Source organism: Rhea pennata, chromosome 19 (genome assembly GCF_028389875.1).
Source record: "Rhea pennata isolate bPtePen1 chromosome 19, bPtePen1.pri, whole genome shotgun sequence".
Taxonomy (NCBI): domain Eukaryota; kingdom Metazoa; phylum Chordata; class Aves; order Rheiformes; family Rheidae; genus Rhea; species Rhea pennata.
The window spans coordinates 4,196,054-4,216,480 of record NC_084681.1 but is presented as its reverse complement, the minus strand read 5'-3'; the positions used below and the strand labels follow the sequence as shown (position 1 = coordinate 4,216,480).

At 43.0% G+C, this 20,427-nt stretch overlaps 2 protein-coding genes and 1 non-coding gene across 4 annotated transcripts; 2 read left to right on the top strand and 1 right to left on the bottom strand.

Moving 5' to 3' along the window:
- Window positions 1-2,951: 2,951 nt before the first annotated feature.
- KPNA2 (karyopherin subunit alpha 2) lies at window positions 2,952-8,593 on the bottom strand. Its single transcript, XM_062591563.1, has 10 exons — window positions 8,522-8,593; window positions 8,284-8,421; window positions 7,797-7,885; window positions 6,734-7,002; window positions 5,544-5,638; window positions 5,177-5,440; window positions 4,317-4,550; window positions 4,052-4,234; window positions 3,561-3,710; window positions 2,952-3,444 (listed from the first exon to the last, which is right to left on the bottom strand). The coding sequence occupies exons 1-10, from the start codon at window positions 8,591-8,593 to the stop codon at window positions 3,352-3,354; spliced, it is 1,587 nt and encodes a 528-aa protein (XP_062447547.1). The 3' UTR covers window positions 2,952-3,351.
- Window positions 8,594-11,432: 2,839 nt separating this feature from the next.
- TRNAR-CCG (transfer RNA arginine (anticodon CCG)) lies at window positions 11,433-11,505 on the top strand. The gene has a single exon. It is a non-coding gene; the product is annotated as a tRNA-Arg (tRNA).
- On the top strand, window positions 11,460-19,445 carry C19H17orf58 (chromosome 19 C17orf58 homolog). Of its 2 annotated transcripts, none has more exons than XM_062591717.1 (5): window positions 11,460-11,532; window positions 15,264-15,884; window positions 15,963-16,043; window positions 17,627-17,818; window positions 18,420-19,445. In XM_062591717.1, exons 2-5 carry the CDS (start codon window positions 15,410-15,412, stop codon window positions 18,605-18,607), a joined length of 936 nt encoding a protein of 311 aa, XP_062447701.1. In that variant the 5' UTR covers window positions 11,460-11,532; window positions 15,264-15,409; the 3' UTR covers window positions 18,608-19,445. The 2 variants fall into 2 exon arrangements, with proteins under 2 accessions (XP_062447701.1, XP_062447700.1); XM_062591716.1 differs by lacking the exon at window positions 11,460-11,532 and adding an exon at window positions 13,265-13,356.
- The last annotated feature ends 982 nt before the right edge of the window (window positions 19,446-20,427 follow it).

Below are 20,427 nucleotides of genomic sequence, written 5' to 3'. Positions count from 1 at the left end.
GAACTGGGAGTGATACCGGTTCTTCCCTCTCCTTTTGTTTTCATCAATTTAAGCTAAAGATATAGTCTAGTTTGAGCAGCTGTGAACCTAGCCTCAGAAATAGTTTGCATTTTCTCAGAATAAGGTAGTGACTCACCCCAGTCACTTACTCATAACCACTGTAGATCATTGCTCGTGGAAACGCATATTGCCAATGCTCATTTGTGGATAGGCTGAATATATTTTTCTTAGATAAAAGTGAAGTCTTGATCCTCAGAAAGTTAATTATTAAGGCAGTGAGCTGTCAGGCATCTAGAGAAGAATTTGCAGTGTTCTATTATTAACTTAATATATTAGATTGTTCTGAAATAAGCGCTTCAGGGAAGTAGAGCTAATACTATCCAATGTACTGAGAAGACTAGAAGTTAAACACATACTAAAAAATTAAAATAAGGAATGGTACATTTAAAGTAATAATACCTCAACACTTTAAGGATTATATCTTATACGTAATATTTGAGTTAAATACTCAGGAATTAGCACATAGTTATTTCCTGTAATTACAGGAGGTACTCCACTGGCTCTTACAGTATTTTCTTAATAGGACAATAGATATCATACCTGCATGCTCCCACCCTGGAAACTCTGTATCAACCTCTTAAGCAGAGAGATCATTAGGTTGTCTGTAGCACCCTCTACTGGAAGATGCAGTATTTTATCGAGTTCAAAAAACAAATTACCCTGTAGTTTCACAAGTCCTTGTGCCATTATCCTTATAAATCCATATAGTATACTGCACATATTGTAACTGAGTTAAGTTATAGAAGCTGACTTCTATGATTACATTTATATGTTTTTTTTCCCTCCAATTCTCTACAGACCCTTGCAGGGAACCACAGCTTTGTTAGTGCTGTTGCTGTTTTCAGGCTGGAGCTTTGACAAGGAAGTAGAGGACACACAGGGCTTCACCACTGCTGAGGCATGGAAACTGCTTGGTTCTTTTCAAGAAACTGAAGGCTCTGGCATTACAAGGCAGATGGTTCTTTCTCCAGGTACCAAGACAAGGAACAGCAGAATCAGGTCACAAGGACACTGCAGTATCAGCAGCATTAGACCTGTCTTCTGCTCCAGTCTGACACTGCCTAACCTGTGTCTCTGCCTGCAGCTTTTCTGCAGGTGCTCAGGGCTGTCTGTAGTCTTACTCATTAGTACCGAAAGGAGCCAGATTAAGAACACGCCTTGGCCATATTTGTCTCACCCCTTATTTAGCAGCAAGCCGCTATGCCTCAAGATCAGACAGAAACAGAGGGTTGCTAACCCTGAAGCATTGATTAATCTGGCCAATAGGTAGTGTAATCATCCTATTGTATTTCTTGAGGAATTAATTCCTCAAGAGACAAAGCTTATTATTTGCTGTAGAGCTTCATTTCGAGCTAAATAGAAAGCATTAAAGAACTGACACAATCAACATCACAAAGAGATAAAACTGATTGTTTAAAGTGCTTTGAGTTTATAGGATCGTATCTTGCAAAAGGTTGAATTTGCAACACCACATTGATCTATCATTACAGCAACATAATGTTTCTGTGGTGATGGCTAAGCTGGATTGGAGAAAACTTGTAAATAGCTTAAAGACAGCCCAGTAGAATTATGCTCATGCTGGATTTATTTTCTGATCCAATATTGCCACATAAGTGATTGCTACAGGAGGTGAATCATTGCCACTAACTACAGGATTAAATGTGAATGTATACACAAAGAAAAAAAAAGTATTACCTATTACCATCCAGTACATAAAGTTTAAGTCACTTGCTCAAATTTTATCAATACTAATAGAAGTTACCTATAAATCACATGGTTATAAGCATTAAAAAAAAAAAAGAAAAAAAAACTAAATTATGTATGCTTTGCAAGCTTGGTTCCCTAACTTTGCACAGCCAGTATCCAGCTCCATTAGCTCAAAGTATTAAGAAACAATATACTTGAAACAGCGTTTACACAAAGAAAGCCTGCAGAAGTCCATGTAGATCACCAACCTCCAGCTAGGGAAGGCATTTTCCCAAGCAAGTGTGAAGTAGGCAGTAGTACACTAACTTCTGCTACTACAGTGTGGGACTATCTACCAAGTTAGTAATCTTTTCTTGTAACTTGACAATGGGTCTAAGTCATTTAACAGGTTATTTTCATGTAACTTAATATTGTCTAAAGGCAACCTAAGTTTAGAAATAGCATCTACATAAGAACTAAAGAACCTCAAAAAACCTGAATGGATCATGGTTACTCAAACATTGATAATTAACTGGAAAAGTTAGAGCTCAGTCCTAGAGGTTTCTCCCCTAAAAGTTAGAAAGTAGAACTACAGCTGGCCACACTCCCAGACTGAGGGCTTCATTTTTACTCCTGAACAGTTGCTTCCTCTAGAGTATTTCCTAAGCTCTACCTGAACATACTGACCAAAATTAATCTGGTCACCTCTTGCATGTTGTCTTAAGTGTCCACCTGCACACAAAGCATATGGCTCCATAAAACTAGGGTTAGCCACACCTTTCTTAAAAGAAAGGCACACACAAGCTGATAGAAAAATTGAATAATGAGTTGGTATTCTTGTAAATATTCAGAAGTAGCAGACAATACTTGCCCTCCTTTAGACCTTTACTTGCAGTTAATTAGTACTATAACAGTCAAAACCTTCAGAGAAAATATATAGATATGCAAGTGTATGCAAGATACCTACAGAGAAGCAGCATTTCACTTGTTCTGCCATAATAGTATGCCAATACACATGAAAATCAGTGCACAGGAGTCAAGAGCCTGGAATGATGATGAACCCATTTTAAATCCACCAGCTTCAGAATTGAATCTCTTTAATTAGACCTGCACTCATACCATAGTACACTTTAATTATATTTTCATGTGTTTCCTTTTAAGAGAGCAACTGACACAGTTCAGTTTGATGTATTGATACCACTTTATTGAACTTTAACCATAAATCCCCTTTAAAAGCCTACTCAGTGTACTGATTGCTGTAATAGGTTATGTAGAGTGTAATAGGTTACGAAGAGGTTACACAGAGCAGTGGCTCATGCTTAGAGAGCACTGTTATCCCTTTGCATTCTTATCCCTGAGGGGGACAGCAAGAGTCGGAAGAACAGATTGAGTATTTACAAGTATGTCAGAAAGAATGATGTTTACAGTTAGAAATTCACATTGTATGTACAGTTTTGAACTGTTCAAGTATGTTTCAGTTGGACAAAGTGCTACAGGTCACAAAGGAAAAACAGTAAAAAGCAAGAGAAGATATTAAGACATATATAGAAATGGCAGTCATTTGGGTACCAAACAACTTGTAGGTGGTTGCAGTGTGTACGAGATCTAGAAGTTGAAAGTGTCTGGAGTACGGCCATGGATTTGGAAAGTGTAGCTAGCAGCAGTAGATGCTGGTACAACATTTTGGTCTTCCTCCTCCTAGGAAGAAGAGAGAAGAGAAGAGGTCTGAAAGAGCAATAACATTTCAACCATGCAGTCAACTATACTAGCATGCAAAATGGAGTAAAAATAAATACTTTCCAGTAGCCACTTACTTCTGCTGAGAAGTACTTCTCAATGATGCTGGATGAGGCTTTATATACTTCTTCATTTTCATGCGATTGGAGAGCTTCAATCTTGTCCAGACCTCCACACTCTTCAATCATGAGACAGAGTTTTTCAGTCTCATTAATCTTCTCAGCAGCCTACAAGAGACAAATATGAAATATCCTCTTTCCAGAGGTTACTACTGAGTCTGTTGCCTTAAACTCTGTTTAAGGCAAAAAAAAAAAAAAAAAAAAAAAAGTTGGAGATCTAGTTTCAGAAAACTGTATACTCATAATTCCAGCAAGCCCAGCACTTTTCATTGACTCTTCCAAGAAGCAGGACCTCTGGTTCAGGTACAGATTGAGACAGAAAGCGTTTTATTCTCCCTCCTGTCTCTTAAGTGAGAAATGAGACTTTTGCTGTTTTGCATAGGCACTAAGTACCAGGAGAGCCATTAGCAACAACTCAGACTACAATGAGGTATATTGTATTCACATACCAAGAAGATATTGGCAACAGCATCCAAGATAACTAGCACAGTTTTGCTGTCTTTAGCCGAGAGGAGATTCAGTAGAGGTTCGACAACACCCGCCTGAACAAGATACACAATCTGGTCAATTGTTCCTCCGCTTGTGTAGTTAGTCACAGCCCACACAGCTTCCTTTTGAGACTTGAAATCTCCCTGTGAAGGTAAGAACAGGGTATTTGAACAGAGACAGTAATGGTAATGGCAAAACTCAATATAGCAGACAGTTTTTGTTTACCTTCCGCAGAATACCAATGAGATAAGGAACAAGGCCATGATCTACAACTCGCTGAATCTGGTCCTGACGTCCAGCAGTGATGTTGGACATTGTCCATGCTGCTTCTTTCTGAATGTTGTTTTTATGATGAGAAAGCAGACTTGGAAAAACACTTAATGCTCCTGAATCAATAACAATCTGTGTCTGCTCATCAGTACCAGTGACAATATTTCCTATGGCTCTTAATGAAGGAGTCTGAAATAAATAGGAGAGTAGTGTTTAGAGAACAGTGTCATCTAAGTCATATTTGCACAGAACACTGCTTCTTTGCTCTAGCCTTCCCAGTTAACAGCATGTTTTTTCCACCAAAAAGCTTTAAAGGCCAGGAAGTAAGCATTACCCACATATGCATTAAACATGTGAATAACGCGTACCTTCCGAGGACAATCTGCAAACAGCTGTCAGCTTTAGAGCTTAAGAAATCAGTTTCTTAAACACTAAGATAATTATACAATAATTACATTATACCTTGCACAGCCCCCATATCTAAACACTACAGCTGGAAATCCAAACTCTAGAACTAGAGTTAAGAGACAGACTTTAAAGAAGTTCTACTATTGTGCTGGCCTGTGTGTTAAATTCATTGATTATGCAAAGAAGTTTGACAGTCATTAAGAGCAACAGACTATGCCCCAGCTGGGGCAGTTGTCTTCAAGTTTTTTTTTTTTTTTTTTTTTTTTTTAATAAATCTATGCAAAACCTGGAGCAACCATCACATTTCTGTATGAAAAGAACTATTCAGTTATACAGACACTAGTCTAACTTAAGTTTAATTTATTATTTGGGTCAAGTAACAGCAGCCTGCATGCCTGCTTGCTTACCACTATTGGCAGTTCACTACATCCCAGGAGTTTCACAAGTTGTGGTACAAGCCCTGTTTTCACCACAACTTCTATTCTGTCATTAGAACCATCTGTTAAGTAGGAGAGTGCCCAGCATGTGTCTGCTAACACCTCATGATCATCATGGTGCAAGAGTCGAACCAGGGTTGGAAGAATCTGCTCAATAGCTTCTATGGGTGGTGCAGGGTTCTTATTACGACACAGGTTTGAGAGGGTCCAGGTAACATTGCGTAAATATCCAGACTGCAAGAGTTGAAGTAGATGGTTAGTAACTACTTGGTTACTTTAGCTTTTTGCTCAGTTATTACTGAGCATGTTTGTGATTTTATTCATATTGCACACTTACAGCCAAAGAAGAGAGATCAGGAACAGCTAGTAGAGTCAGCAATGGCTCAATTGCACCAAATTTAATAACCAGATCTCTATAGGTAGAGCCATCCCCTAGAAAACAAACAAACAAACAAACAAAGTAAAAACCCACATATTACAAGCAGTTCTTGACGAATGTATGCACAGGAAGTCATTTCATGTCAGATTAAGAGAGCCACCACTGTTGAAAAAAAGGCTAGATAAGAACAGACGCAAAGAAATAAAAGGACAAAAGGACTACTGCCATGATTAAGTCATATGACAACTATGACAACTGGTCTCTAACCAGACTAGTGAGCTTTATTTAATTTATACTGGAAAAGAGAGGTAACCAGTGTATATTTCTATATAGCTTTTAGAATGTGTTATAGCCATTGGTTGGATAATGGGAGTTCTACATTCTAATGCAGCAGAATTTCAGAACATTCTTTAATTAATTATTTTACCACTTTAAGTTATATTTAAGTTTAAAGCTTATCTTTAGAGGTTTTAAGAAATAAAAAAGTGCCTTTTGTTTAATTGGGGTTATTTTCTCCAGAGACTCACTATCACATTACACTATGAAGCACAGCCCCCTTAAAAAAAAAATTACACTCCAGCAAATGCGATATAGTAGCTATACTGACTAGGGTGCTCCCCTCCCCTTTCTCCAAAGGGGAGACAGGATTCAACACTGTTAGATCAAGTGGTCCTGGAAGGTGCATGTGAAACACTAGTACACCAATATTTTCAAAGTAGTTGTTCCTTATAAGCAAGGAATATTAGTCAAACATACCAGTGAGTCATCTGCTTCCTTCCCTTCCCCTTCTAGTCTAACAGCAGGGCAGAACTCAGTTCTTACATCACAAAAAGACAATTAAGGTATGAGAAGAGCCCTGTATTGTAGCATGGCCATGTAGCTGCATTAAGACTAAATCGAGCTGCTGCTAAGAGAGCAATGTAATAAAATACATAGGTTGTCAGTTGTTGTGAGAAGTTATATCAGATACCACATCCAAAGATCAAGCATTGTCCATAGCATAACTGTACACCGTAGAGCATGTTTATGCTTGCAAAGTATTAGGGCAGGAGGTCCCAGAGAGCCCAGCATACTACACGACATCAATGTTTTCCTATTTCAGTTAACAGAATAGGACAGAAATGAAGTTGTGCAGCATATTGACATACCTGCAATGTTTCCTAAAGCCCACACAGCCTGTTCACTGATGTGAGTATGTGGAGAGGCCAGCAGTGAAATAAAGGCTGGAATAGCCCCACCATCTACTACTGCCTTTGTTTGTTCTGATGTGCCAGACGCAATGTTGGTAAGCGCCCAAGCAGATTCAAACTGAATAGGACTACAGTCTGCTCTGCCCAAGAAGGAGACAAACTTTGGAATTAAACCAGCTCGAATTATACTATCTATGGGGGGCTGCTTCTCTCTTGAGAGGAGTTTCCTAAAGAGAAAGACAAACAGGAAGCATTATTTTCACCTGCAGAGATATGCACAACAAATTCCATCAAGAGACTCATTTGAAAAACAAAAGTGACTTCAAGACATTCAGAGAAGGCAAAGCAACAAGATGTGAGGAGGAAACTCAGCCAAACTACAGACAAGCTCAACACTAGCACCTGAAACCTCTTATTAACATTGCTTCTGGCATGTCTTCACTTAGAGGTTCTGTTCAGCTTCTGAAATATACTATGACTCTTGTAGGTCTGCTTTATTTGAACTACAAGAGGTTTTTCCAGCAGACAGTAGGGTAATGACTGCCAGAAGCAACACTGCAGCAACATACAGGCTTTCCAGAGGAGAATTACAATTCAGCATACTTCCAGTCACTTGCCTGTGTACTTTATTTCAAGGCAGATCACTACAATAAAATATCATAAATGTGGACACAAGATAATGATTCCCTTTTATCAGAATAAAGTATATTATTCTACAACTCTGAGAAGGACTATTGTTTATTTTGCCACCTCAAAACCATCTGAAGTCAATTACTACTTCCTGCTGAATTGTTCAGGGCTCCTTGAATATCCATAGCCCACAGTTTTGTCAAAACTATGCAGAAGACCAAAAGCTTACCAAAACATTGCATTTAAGTTTGATTCAGGCCTTTATTGAAATACAGTTTAATAAGGAGAGCCATAGTTGCTGTCATGTGCAGGTCAGTAACTGGGTAAGGTAAGAAGATTAGCGAATTCTAAGTCTCTGCTTAAGTGAATCAGTTCCCTTTAAACACCTTACCTGGCAGCTTGAGTAGCCTGTAGCTGAAGCTCTGTGTTATTACTATTAACTCCTTTGACTATTTCTTCAACTGACCAGTGTGCTGAAACCTGTACAAGGAAGAGTTACATTTAGACTTTGTTGGAAGATACAGGTGGTTTTATAACCATAGAGGCCCTCTATACAATACTACAGGAAGACTGCCATTTAACAAAACAATCAGTTGTTTGGAGAGAGAGGGAGAGGGAGGGAGAAAGAACAACCCCCCACCCATCCTCTTTGCAGTCTCCAAACCCTCATCAGCTATAGCTTTAGCTACATTATTTTAACTGCTGAAAGCATTTTTGAAGTTCTTCACACCAATAATACATTAGGCTTAAACAAAACTGCCTAAAGTACCTTTTAAGAGGCGATACTTGCAAGGAAAAAAAATAAGTATTGCAAGCATTTACAAACATCTTGAGGAAGGATCTACAATATGGGCCACTGGAGTTGGGGTCCTACTTACTTGATTATTCCTGTTTTCCTGAAGGGGGGAAGTAGCATCATCTGGTAAAGTGCTAACATTTCTTCTTTTAAGCATCTGGTCATCTTTCTTAGCCTTTCTCAGCTCTACGTTGACTTCAATACGCCGCCTTCTCATTTCCTGGAGGATATACATTCATCAGTTCACAGCTTTTACAAGTACAAAGCACATTTAGAGAGACAATGGCAACCCAGAATATTCATTGCATCAAGATACTCACTGTGGTATCTTTTCCCTTGTTCTTGAATCTGTTCAAGCGAGCTGCTGCATTAGTATTCTCATTAGTAGACATCTTGTTTATTAGTCAGGCTTCAAGAGAAGATAAAAGAAACTAATCTGAAAACAGAGCATAGGATAAACCCTTAAGAGTTTACTGCACAAAGGTTTAAAGTTCACAACTTAGACCAGTATTTAGAAACAGAAGACACCTGTCTGTATTAGATGAATTCTTCTGAATTAAGGAAAGACAATAGTAATATAACAGTTGTTTTTTCAAAAGCCAACAGTTATCACAGCAACAGCATTATGGCAAAAGCAGTAGACACACATGTCCTCTTAGACACTCCAGTCTACAAACATTATCAGAGTCTTTGTTTCTAGGAATAAGACAGGCCTTCTTCCCTACAGGCAGCATATATACACATTTTAAATACTATTTTGAGCATTTGACTATTCAAGCCTATGCCACATAGGCAAGCCCCCCTCCTCCAATCTCTGATTAGAATAGCCCCAAGAAGGCCCCTGCAAGTAGCCTTGCCGTGCCCTCGGGGTTAGCAACATGCAGTAGCAGCTGCGTAGGTAACGAGGCCGGCCTTTGCCTTGGCCGGCCCCGAGGTGACCCGCTGCAGGAGGGCTGGCTTCGCTTCAGCCACAGCACGCAGCCCGCTGCAGGAAGCACCGACCCTGTCAGCCTCCCTCCGCGCAGCTGTGCGCACCGCGGAGCCCCAGAAGGAGGGGGCTACCCTACCGCCGACGGAGCCCCTCCGAGAGACCAGCGCACCCTCCTCCCCGCTCCACACCGCCGCCGCGGACTCAGCGCCCCAGCCGCCCTGCTGCCACAGCGCCGCTCCGAGCCTGCGAACACGCTGCCACTACCCTAGGCCGCTCCAGGCGGGATTTAAATTTCCCGCGCCCTCGCCCTGCTATTGGCCAGTTCGAGCCATAGCAAGGTTCTGATTGGCCAATTTGAAATCCGGCTCGTCTCGCGATGAAGAGGAGCGACTCTGCGCCGTGCTCCCGGAAGGGCGGGCCAGACGTCACTTGCTCAAGGAGCCGCCCCCCGCCCCAACACTACAACTCCCAGAATTCAAAGCGACCCCGGCGGCCCTAGAACCTCGGGGAGACTGCGGCGCTCGGGCCTCGGCTCCCGGAGGAAGGCGACGCGTGGCATGATGGGACTTGTAGTTTCCTATGCGTGGCTGGAGCGGGGGTTGTGGCACACCTGGCTGGCGCTACAGCAGGGAACTTTCCACTCTCGAAACGCTCAGGCTGAGCGGTTAGCAGCAGTAATACTCCAGTTCCTCATATACAGCTTAATTTCTACATTATTAACCTCCGGTCGTTTAAGGCTTCTCGTAAGACTCCCCCTGTTGTCTTTTACTTCAGCGAGTTAAATTGGACCCCCTGGAACTACCAGGCAAAGCAACTCTTGCAGAAGGGGATGTAAAGCTACAATTTAAAGCACTTCAAAAGGAAGTGTTACAGATCAAAATTAAATAATACATAACATGCCCTTGTACCATTTCTAGAAAAATTAACAGATTTGGTGTTTCAGATGGCTATTTACAAGAGATAGATTACTAAATCAAAACATCCTGTTTTAGTAGAGGTGCATTTCAAACTGTAAAACCTGAGTGGAAAAGCATGATCCTGCCAGCAACTCAAGCACATTTTTACACATAATGTACAATTCAAGACAGAGAAGTGTCAGAGATGCATACTGATGCAACTTCTGTTGATTAAACCATTACATTTTTTTATACTGATCTGTAGATGAATATAGTAGTTAACAAAGACATAGGCAGCGCAGGAATAATTATCAGTGATTGTGTCTTACTGTTCTGACCCTTGTAAAATAAAACCATCACAAAAACATACTTAAGCAAAGGTAAGGAAGTCAATAGAGGAGAAAGCAGGTCAGATGAAGATGCTGAAAAGGAGTAGTTTAGCACATGGAAAAGAGCAAGTCAAAAGGGGCACTGAGGTAAAGCACCTGATATGCGGAAGGATCGGAGACCTGGCACGATGGAAGTCCACTGGCTTGCTGGGCAGTGTAACCGGACACAGGAACTGAAAAGCCTCTGCAAGGACTGGTGTCCCAGAGCAAGGACAGGACTGTCAGTGATTCGGAAGCTTGCGGCAGCTCTGTGCCGGACACTGGAGACCAGTGAGGTGAACATGCCATGGAGTGGGAGGGAGGGTACTGCAGCTTGAAAGGCTGTTGTAAAACAGAGAGTAACAGAAGGCTGGAGAAAGGCTGGACAGCTGTATGAGCTAGCATGAGGCAGAGATGGGGTGGAAGGCCCCACAGTGGATATGCTAGGGCAGAGGTGATATGGACAGCACAGTGCGTCCGGGAGAGGGGAGAAGGGGCCACAAGGCGAAGAGAACCTGTGAGAGGAGAAAGGTGATGGTGGACGTTGCTGATGCCAGAGCAGCACCAGCGCCAGCAGGGAAGGGACTGTAGTGCCAAGCTTAATGCTAGAAGGCCCATGAAGAGGTTAAAAAGAAAGAAAATGGGGAAAAGGGGGGTTGTGGCGAGTAGCGGAACGCCTGAGGGAGGGACGAGCGTAAGGCAAACGACGGCGCCCGGCTGCGCGCGGGAGGCACTAACGGTCGTCGCGCGTGACAAGCCTAAAGCGCCCGCGAGGGGGCAGGGTCCGCGGCGCCACCCCGCCCCCTGAAGCCTCGCCGTGACGTCAGAGGGGCGGGGCCTTGGGGCTCGCCGGCCAGGCCTGCACAACGCAGGGAAGGCGGAGCCGGAGGGGGGCGTGGCCAGAGAAGTGGCAAATATGGGCATGTGGGCGGGGCCTCCTCGTCACGAGTGGGACCGACGTGCACGGTGGGGGGGGCGGAGCCAGCGCGAGCCGGGCGGGGCGGTTAGAGCGCGCCGCTCGCCGCTTTCGCTGGGTGACCCAGTGGCCTAATGGATAAGGCATCAGCCTCCGGAGCTGGGGATTGTGGGTTCGAGTCCCATCTGGGTCGTACCGCAACACATTTTGTGGCGCACCGGTAAAATTCCGCGCGGAGGTTTCCGGGGTCAGCGCCCGGCGCTGTGAACGCTTTTAGCCGGGGTTGGAGGCTGGGGGACGCGGGCGCCCCGGGTCACGCGTGGACCAGGAGGAGCGTGGGGGCCCTCAGGGCAGGTGACAGGGAGCAGAGCCCTGTTAAAACCCACCAAAACGCACCTTTGGGCCCCAGCACTGAGCACCTGGGCTCTAGCTACAACTGCTCCCGCCGCCAAAGTCGCTTCTTTAGTGGCAGCGGCCCTTTCGCCGTCGTTCCCTATTTTTCTAAGCCCCGCTCTTAAAGCTGTTTCCCCCCCCTGGAGCTTCTTGACACTAAAAACACAGCCGTAGTCCTTTTAAGTCCAAACAACGGTTTCTTGGAGAAACTCGGTAAGTAGATGCAATCGTACATCAGCTGGGGTGAATTACGCTAATTTCAGCAGAAAACTCTTCGGAGCTCGGGGCTGCCGGACTCCCGAGCGTCCCTGCCAGCCGCGATCTGCAGCAGCGAGGCGGTTTCACGCTGGCGGCTTCTCCCCTGCTCATCATTCCCTCAGCCTAAGGCACAGCAAGAGTAGCAGCTTAGTTTTAATTTCTGTTTCCATAGTGGGATGCCTTCTGAATTAAAACATTTAAAATGACAGAAGAAAAAGGATTAATACATGCTACAGCAGCAACATGACTCCGAGTTAATGTGTGTTAAAACTTACATGCATTTTGCATACTGGCCTTTTTCCTACATCCTCACCTAGAGCTGCTTGAAATAAAGCCCTGCACTTTTTTAAAACTGCATAATTAAGATTGCACAAAACAAATGAGCAGAAGAAATATAGCAGTGCTTAAACCAAGCAGGAGCTGTACCACATCACGCAGGCGTTACACTCCAGCAGATGGATTTTCTGTGCGCAGAGTCGATGGCAGGAGCCAGGATACAGCACTTCCACGGCGCTTCCAGGCGTGCACAAGTTTACTGACTTTCACGACATCCACCGTGAGCTAGTAAGGCAGACTGCCACAGTGGAGATCTTGTCTAGTAATAAGGTCACCCATTTCAGCCGAGAGCGTAAGAATAAGCCTACTTAATGCAATAAGCCAAATCAGGGTTGCCTTGAAGTGTGAAAATCTGCATGTTAGCAAAGGCAGATTTAAAACTAAAGCTATAGCTGGGGTCAGCAGAGCTTGCCCTTGGACTGTGTAGTAACTACTGTATTTTTCAGGCTGAAAAGGAACACTGGAAAAGGTTCCTTAAACTAGAGGATGTTAACAGATGCATAAGCGGAGCTAGCCAGAAATATCTAACTGCACGTCAACGTATTGCACGCTCTTACAGATGCTGACTTGCAGATGCGACGCATGTTCTGGAATCTGTACGCCGCATTTTAACGCGGTTCCCTGCATCCAGTAAAAGCCTAGTTGCTCTGTATGATTTTTCTCTGGAAAATACGCTGAGAAATATTTTCCCCTCCTTCCTCCCGCAAAGAAATCTGTTGCTAGAAACGTTCGTCCAGAGCAGGGCTTTGTGCGGGTCCCCATTCAGTCACAGAAACGCAGGTGGCCGCAGCGCGTCCGTGCGCGCGGAGGGGACGAGGGGCGGCTGCAGGCAGGGGGAGGCTTGCAGGGACGGCCGCAGCTTGGTCCTGCTCCAGTGGGTTGTCCAGCGAGTGATTCCCGTTTCCCCTAAGGCTGCCTCTCATTAGCATGGATCGGGGGAAGGGCATAAAAGGCTCCAGTTCATTTTGAGGCTGAAAAAACTTTTACTTCAGCATGACAACCAAAGCGTTTTGGCTCTTCTGCTTTCTCATTAGATCATCTTGCAGCTCAGTGGCCGGTAAGTTTATTAACGTTAAAAGCGGGGCAGATTTGCTTTTGGTAGCAGGGGAGGCTGAACACGTTACTCTAATTCTTGCCCTGGAAGCCCTACTTAGCTGTAGCCTTTGCAGCAAGCGGTGGCAGTGGTCACATAAGGGCTCAAGAACGAAAGATTTCAGCGTGCTCAGGGAACGGGGACGTAAATCGCAAGACTTGATTTGTCCGTGTTTGAGAGAAGTGAGGGCACCTGCCAGAAGCCGGCAGTCAGCTGGTGCCGCAGACCCTGCCAGCCACCAGCCAGCAAGCGAAGCTCGACTTGCCTGTGCATGTGGGATTTTTGTATGGGACCTTTTCCTTTTAGTCTCCTTCCTGTCACCTGTAGAGTGCAGATTTCTACTTGATTTCAGCATGCCCTGGGCTGTCGTGGGCAGCTGCAGCAGTCTGTACAGTCTCACTGTACAGAAATAAAAGATAGATCCAGTCCATATGGAAGAAGAGCTCCTGGAGCTGATTATGCTGCAGTTGAATTTTCTTAGGCTGCAAGAGCTAGACAGGAATATACTGGGGCAGAGGAATGAGCTTCAAGGTCCTGAATGGAGTGAGTAGAGAAAATTAACTATTTCTCATTACAGACCAAAACTGAGAAAGCATGGAAGTAAAAACTTAGAACTTTTCTAAAACCAAGTCCAGAACACCTGTTCAGAGTTCACAGCTTCATATTGAAACATCTCCAAAACACCCTTGCCTCTTGCTTTCTCTAGCTTGGACTTCCTCCACCCCTTTCTTCATGGACATTCTTTTGACTTTACATGTGTCCAGCCTGAGTATCAGGGAATCTTTCCCATGACAGCAGCTGGTGAGAGCGAAGGAGGAGAAATGGCAAGGTCAGCAGTTGAGAGTCAGTTATGGGAGATAAACCAGGACGTTGTTCATCTGGGTATGCTAAATATCTCTTTTCACATAAGGAGTCAGGATCAGCCTCCTACACTATGCTAACCACAAGCAGTGAACACCCAGACAGCGGCTGTGTGTGGGTGAACTGTTTTAAAATAGTCTGTGCTGGCTAACCGAAGTCCTTACAATAGAGAATTGCAATAAAGGGGAAATGAACTGCAAGAGGAAATTTCTCTCTTCCCAGGCTAAGTGGAAAGTCATTTTGCTTTGAGAGCTTCAAAGGATCAAGGTGAAGGCAGGAAAGAAGGTCCAGCTTGCATGAAAAGTGTAATTAAGCCTTTGCATTTTTCACTAGAGTCCCAGTCTCTTCTTGTCTTTATCAAATACTCGTCCTCCTACTTACTAAGAAAAGCCTTCAATAATTGTCACTCAGCAGCAATCGCCTAGCTACAGATTATGTCTTCTTGGACTCCCATACAACTCTAGTGCAAAAGACAGAGATCCAAAACTCCAGATAAAAATCTTCAGTAATGTTCAAAGCCCATAGCCACTGTAAAGTCCAGATGACACTGTCAATAAGGCATCCCATGGATGGGAAAACCAAATAGTTCTCTTGTCATGGTCTTTTAAACAAGCATCCCAAATGGCAATATGAACCTTGTTTCCTCAGACATTCCCTGGAGATTCAAGCTTTTGAGAAAAGGATTTGTTTATAAATCATGTTTTTAATTTGCAAGAATAATAAAGTAAAAATGCAAATCTCCTGTGTTTTGCTCACAGCTGCATTCTCTGTTCTGGGCTTCCATGCCTGATTATAAAGAAGCAAAGAGCTCTACTTCATTTCATTCTGTTGAACTGTTTATCAGCTATACTGTCATACAACTGAAGACCTGACTTACGGTGTAGAGCCTCAGATCTGCCAGGCAATTCCCAGACACATATGAAGTAAAAAAAACAAAACCAAGAAAAATCCCCAAACCCCAAACCTCCCAAAACAAAACTAATTTGCTGTCTTTTTTAATTTGTACATAGGATCCCTGCCCTATGCTGGGAAACCCATTCAGACTCTCAAAGATGCTTACAGTTCAGCTGACTCCACACCTGGCCAAGTCAAACTCCCAGCCTGGGGCACCAGCAGCACTGGGGAGAATCACACTGAACACTGGCTTCTGTCCCACATGAATACGCAGTGGCCAAAACCGCCCGAAATCCTCTCCCTCGCACCAGACAAAAAGAAACACCCCAAGTCTTCTCTAGAAAACAATACAGGGCTGAGGAAGCACCTCAGGCAGTACGGAGGGGGCTTGACTCTGGAGAACCCTACGGAGGGGCCCTCTCTTACCTCCCTGGACTTCAAGCACGCAAACAGAAAGCATACGGACAGGCGGCTGGCAGAGGCTGCTAACAGCGTGTCGGCTCATTTCCATCACGCAGGATCTTCCTACGAAAAGATCAGATCCTTAGCAGAGGCACATCCTTTCCCAGAGCCTGGAGCAGCAGAGTCAGATGATCCCAACCTGCTGCATTCCTTCAACCGACCAGGCAAGACAAACCCCTATAAGTACATCGATCCCTTAAAGATCACCAAACCCTCCTGGGTCACCAACCGCCAGTCACCCAGCTTGCTGTATCACTTCAGTGCGCTAAAGAAAGGTAAGACTGCTCTGGCAAGAGACATCGGGGACTTCCCAAAGGTTGGCTGGCTTCATTTGGGTCCACGTGCTGTTATAGATGCCGATAAGGAGGAGGCATGTCTGAGCGAGTGCAGGAAAGAGAGAGACGAAGTGGAGGCCTACTGCACGAGTGAATTTGGTAAGCTGCTCTCCTCTACGGGTCACGCCAGGCAGGGGCCCTCTTTGTCCGTGTATTACTGACATTTCACTTCTGCTTTCAAGATACTGTTTAATTATGTTAGAGGGACTCATCACGCCTCATCACGCACTAAGACAGATAGGACTGAGCCTTACATTATCCTTTCCCTACCTTGGTCTAGTATTGCTCTTTTTCTGTGTTTCCTCTACTCTCCACTCCTGGGGGGAAGAGGATCTGGAAGACAATGTTCCAGCTGCTGATTGATAGAACTGGTAAGACCAACTGCTTTAGATATTCTAAGGTTAAGCTTTATAGCTGTTATTACTTACCTCCTACTATTTAGAATGGCTTGGTGTTTCTGGGGCTACAATTTAAAATGAAACTTAAGTGGTGGCCCAAAACAACATACTTTCTGTAGGAAGGTTTCTGGAAGTTCCTCAGCATTCAGTGTCTTTAGTCCTTCTGCAGTTGATGTAACTAAAGATAGTAGAAAGTAGTCTGGCATTTTTACACTGAATGTTTAAGAGCAAGAATTGTCTGACTGAAGAAATCTTTCCCTACAATTATGAACTTGTGAAATAGATACCAACTTTTTCTCACAGTATTTTAAGAGATAAGCAAAATACATGTGTAGTGGTAACAGATGTTTCCATTTGCAGAGTATAAACACATTACGAGACATCTGTTTTCTCTAAGTAGAGAAATCAGGAAGTGCTTTCTACAAATGCAATACTTTTTTCCCCCCCTCCTCTCTCCGCAATCTCATGCATGCCTGTCAATTGTAGGCCTTGTATCAACTTGACCTTTATGTATTTCAGACTTTAACAAATAGCTGTCTTGCCCATCTCTTAACCGAAGACGACAGGTACGTTTTCCCCATATGACTCAGACTAAAAAATCCACCAGTCTGAGCAACAAATCAGCCAAGGCTCCATTGCAGTGATCCAAGATGACGATTCATTTCTCTACATTCGTAGTACAGATTAAACATTAAATGGCAAAGTAAAAATTCCAAAATTAAAACATCACAGTGGAGTCTGAAGCTAACCTAAGTGAAATATTTCAGCTTTGAATGAAAAGGTTGCACATCAAGCGGCAAGGGCACTGAACAGACCATGTTGTACTGTCAGTCACTTAATGCTCTGCAGCCTATTTCTGGGTTTGACAAGTGCTGAGTTAACCAGAGGCATCAGAAAACTGTAGTCATGTTACATAGGTAAAGCAAAGAGAACTTTAACTTCCAAAACTGGCATTGTACCTGCTTTGCTGAATGAGAACTTCTTTGATGACAGACATTGCTAAAAACCTCAGTAGTTTCTTCTGAAACATTTATAAACTTCATAAAAAATACATCAGACCTGTAAAGTACAATAGTAACTCAGCCAATACTAAGGTGAGGACCTCATCACGTGTGATTACTGGAGGCAAGATCTACTTTCGAGATTGCCTATTACCAGGCCAATTAAATTTGTGCTGACATTTACTTTACAAAACTTTAAATGAGAGTCTTCGTAAGTACCCTGAGTTGCCACCAAGATACATAAACCTGACACCTTTCTTTCTTTGTTGTTTCCTTAAAACAGCAGTGAACGGAATTGTTTATAACGTGGAAAGACTGGGGAATGGAGTCCAGTTGATTACTCTTTTGGTAAACAGCGATGGATTATACAAGATGAGTCGCCTGTATATTACTCCTGACGGTTTCTTCTTCCGGGTTCACATTCTAGTTGTGGATACTTTAAACTGCAGTAAACCATGCCCAGACTTTAAACTTGGTAAACAAACCCAGCTCAATCCATTCCACTATTCCTCCTGAGTGCAGTGCCACCTTTAGTTTGCCCTAATCTAACAGGCTTATCTTAGGTTCTCATAATATTTTGAAAAAATTACATTTACTGTTAAACTAGAGGAACTGGGGGAAAACAAAAACAAAAACCAACACTCCTCCAAATCTGCAGGAGACACTCAACTGTATGAAGAAATCACGCAGCACTGTAGTCTTTTCTTCATCCAGTTCCAGAATGATTGCAAGAATTTTCACGATTGCTAAAAAAAACGTAAGCAGGAGCTTAAACCCATGTCTTTGGGAGCAGTATTGTTTTCTTTCTGAATGAAAATTTGTTCTTTAATACCAGTTTTTTCCCCCCAAAGCTTCCAGTCGCAGTATACCACAGTAAATCATTATTTCAATGCAAGTACTACCCCAAAATCGCACTAAAGTTCAGGGTGCCACTGTGCTAAGCCACGTGGTGAGTATCCGTTTCTGTAGGGTATAACTTCATATCCATTCATAAATCTGCTGCCATTAAAACGCGTGAGCTGTAGGGAATCAATCAATGCTTTCTCCACAGCCCAGCGCGTGCGTTTGTTTTGCAGGCAGTAGATACATCGTGATGGGTCAGATCTACCACAAGAGACGACAGATCCCAGCAAGCCTGCTGCAGTTCCTGCAAGGGCGCCTGAGGCCAGGGGATGGATTGCTAAGGAGTAGCAGCAGCTACGTGAAAAGATTCAACAGGAAGAGAAATCGCAAAGTGCAAGGGGCTCACACTAAATGTGGATAAGGCTGCGGTAACCTCCTTTTAGGACACAAGCAGTGGTAGAATTCAGCCACCAGAATAAACCTGGTTTAGCAACAGCAAGAGGTAGCTCTGCTTACACCTGACACCATGACAGGCAATTATTTTTGTGCTTTAGCAGACTCCGAATGTTCTTGACTAGGTACCTATATATTGTGAAATACAGCACAAAAAGCGTAAAGAACATGAACTGATCATGAATTTTCTCTAGCTGTTTTCAGAACCACAGGCTACTATCGCCTCCTCCACTATAATGTATTCCTAATAACCTGTAGTCATTATAAAGTGAAATTCTGGAGGCATTCTTCTAGGTTCACAAAAAGTAACTGAACTTTGGAAGCCTTAACCCTGAAAAGTGTTAGATAACACCATAGCTTTACCTAGAGAATGTCAACTGCACCTTCACACAACTCTGCTTAAAGCACTCTATGCATTTACTTCAAAGGAACCATTCCTATTGATTTGGTTTCCTCAAACATATCCGCAGTTCTGATAAAACTTGCACCATTTTTCAAGTGGAGCTGGATTTTCATATAAAGCACACAAAATAGCTATGCAATTACTCAAGTATATGAATTCACTAACTGAAAGCAAGTCAAGTAACTGCATAACATAAATGCCCAATTAGGCTTACAAGTAACTGCATAAATTGATGCCAAGGAATGCAAAATAAGCATGCAATTGCATGGCCATTTTGCATGCCTGGTTACACTGTTAGTGCCTTAAACTTCAGTTCTAGAACTGTGTACTGAATGTAATTTTACTGTGAGAAATATTATAAAGTTTGTACTTGCACATCAGTAAAGTTACTTTTAAGATACAATCTTTACTTTCGTAAAGTATTCTTAATGTGGTGGGAATACAAGATGTTAATTATATGAAACCTCTGCAAGAGGATTTTACTATTTACTATTTCGAGAGTCAGTATTTTTCACAAGTCAGTCTTTGAAAGAAACTAACAAAGCATTAATTGGTTTTTGGGTTAACTGTTTCCTGGGTTCCAAAACTCAGAGTACATGCAGGGAAATGCCCATAACGAGTATCAGCCTTTTGAACCAGGAGAATCTTTACAGCAATGATACCTTACAACTGTTTTATATAGAATTACACTGCAAATGTTCTGGGAATATATATATATATATATTTTTTTTTTAAAAAAAGGGGAAGCTGCAGTCTTAGGTTAAAAGAGATCTCCCCTGTCCTGCTTCCATCAAATGACATTATGATATGACCTGGAACAGGAAGCAGTGGCTCCTATATGCATCTTGTTTTGATGCAAAGGTGATTCTGACACCAACTTTATTTCTCATGAGTCTGCAGCTGAAAAGCTACAGTGGTGGATACACAAAAAAACATTTTAAGAAATTTTGTATGCAATGTATTTCTTGATAATGAAATACAGGAGATAAAATACCAACAGCAAACATCATCAATTCCTGAAACCATACCAGTTTTAAACCAGTACTTATTTACGCTTTAGGACCCAGAAGGCTTTTACTTCAAGACAGAAACTTACTGGCAGCTTGTGTCTATCTGAAAAAAAAATATATATATACAAAGAAGAGTTTGCATGGAGCACAGCATATACTGATGAAATTTTCCTGAGAGACTTTATTAAGGGGGCTTTTGCTTTGGCAAAATGACTATTCCTGGCAGCAAATCAAAGCACTGGAGCAGACTGAGACAAAGGAAGGAAGGAGGAAGGGCTACACACGTATCTCCAGTTTCTTTGTTTGTATTTCCAACTGAAGACCAGGGACTAACCAGCAAGTCCCACAGTCATCCTTTTGTCCAGAACAGCAATT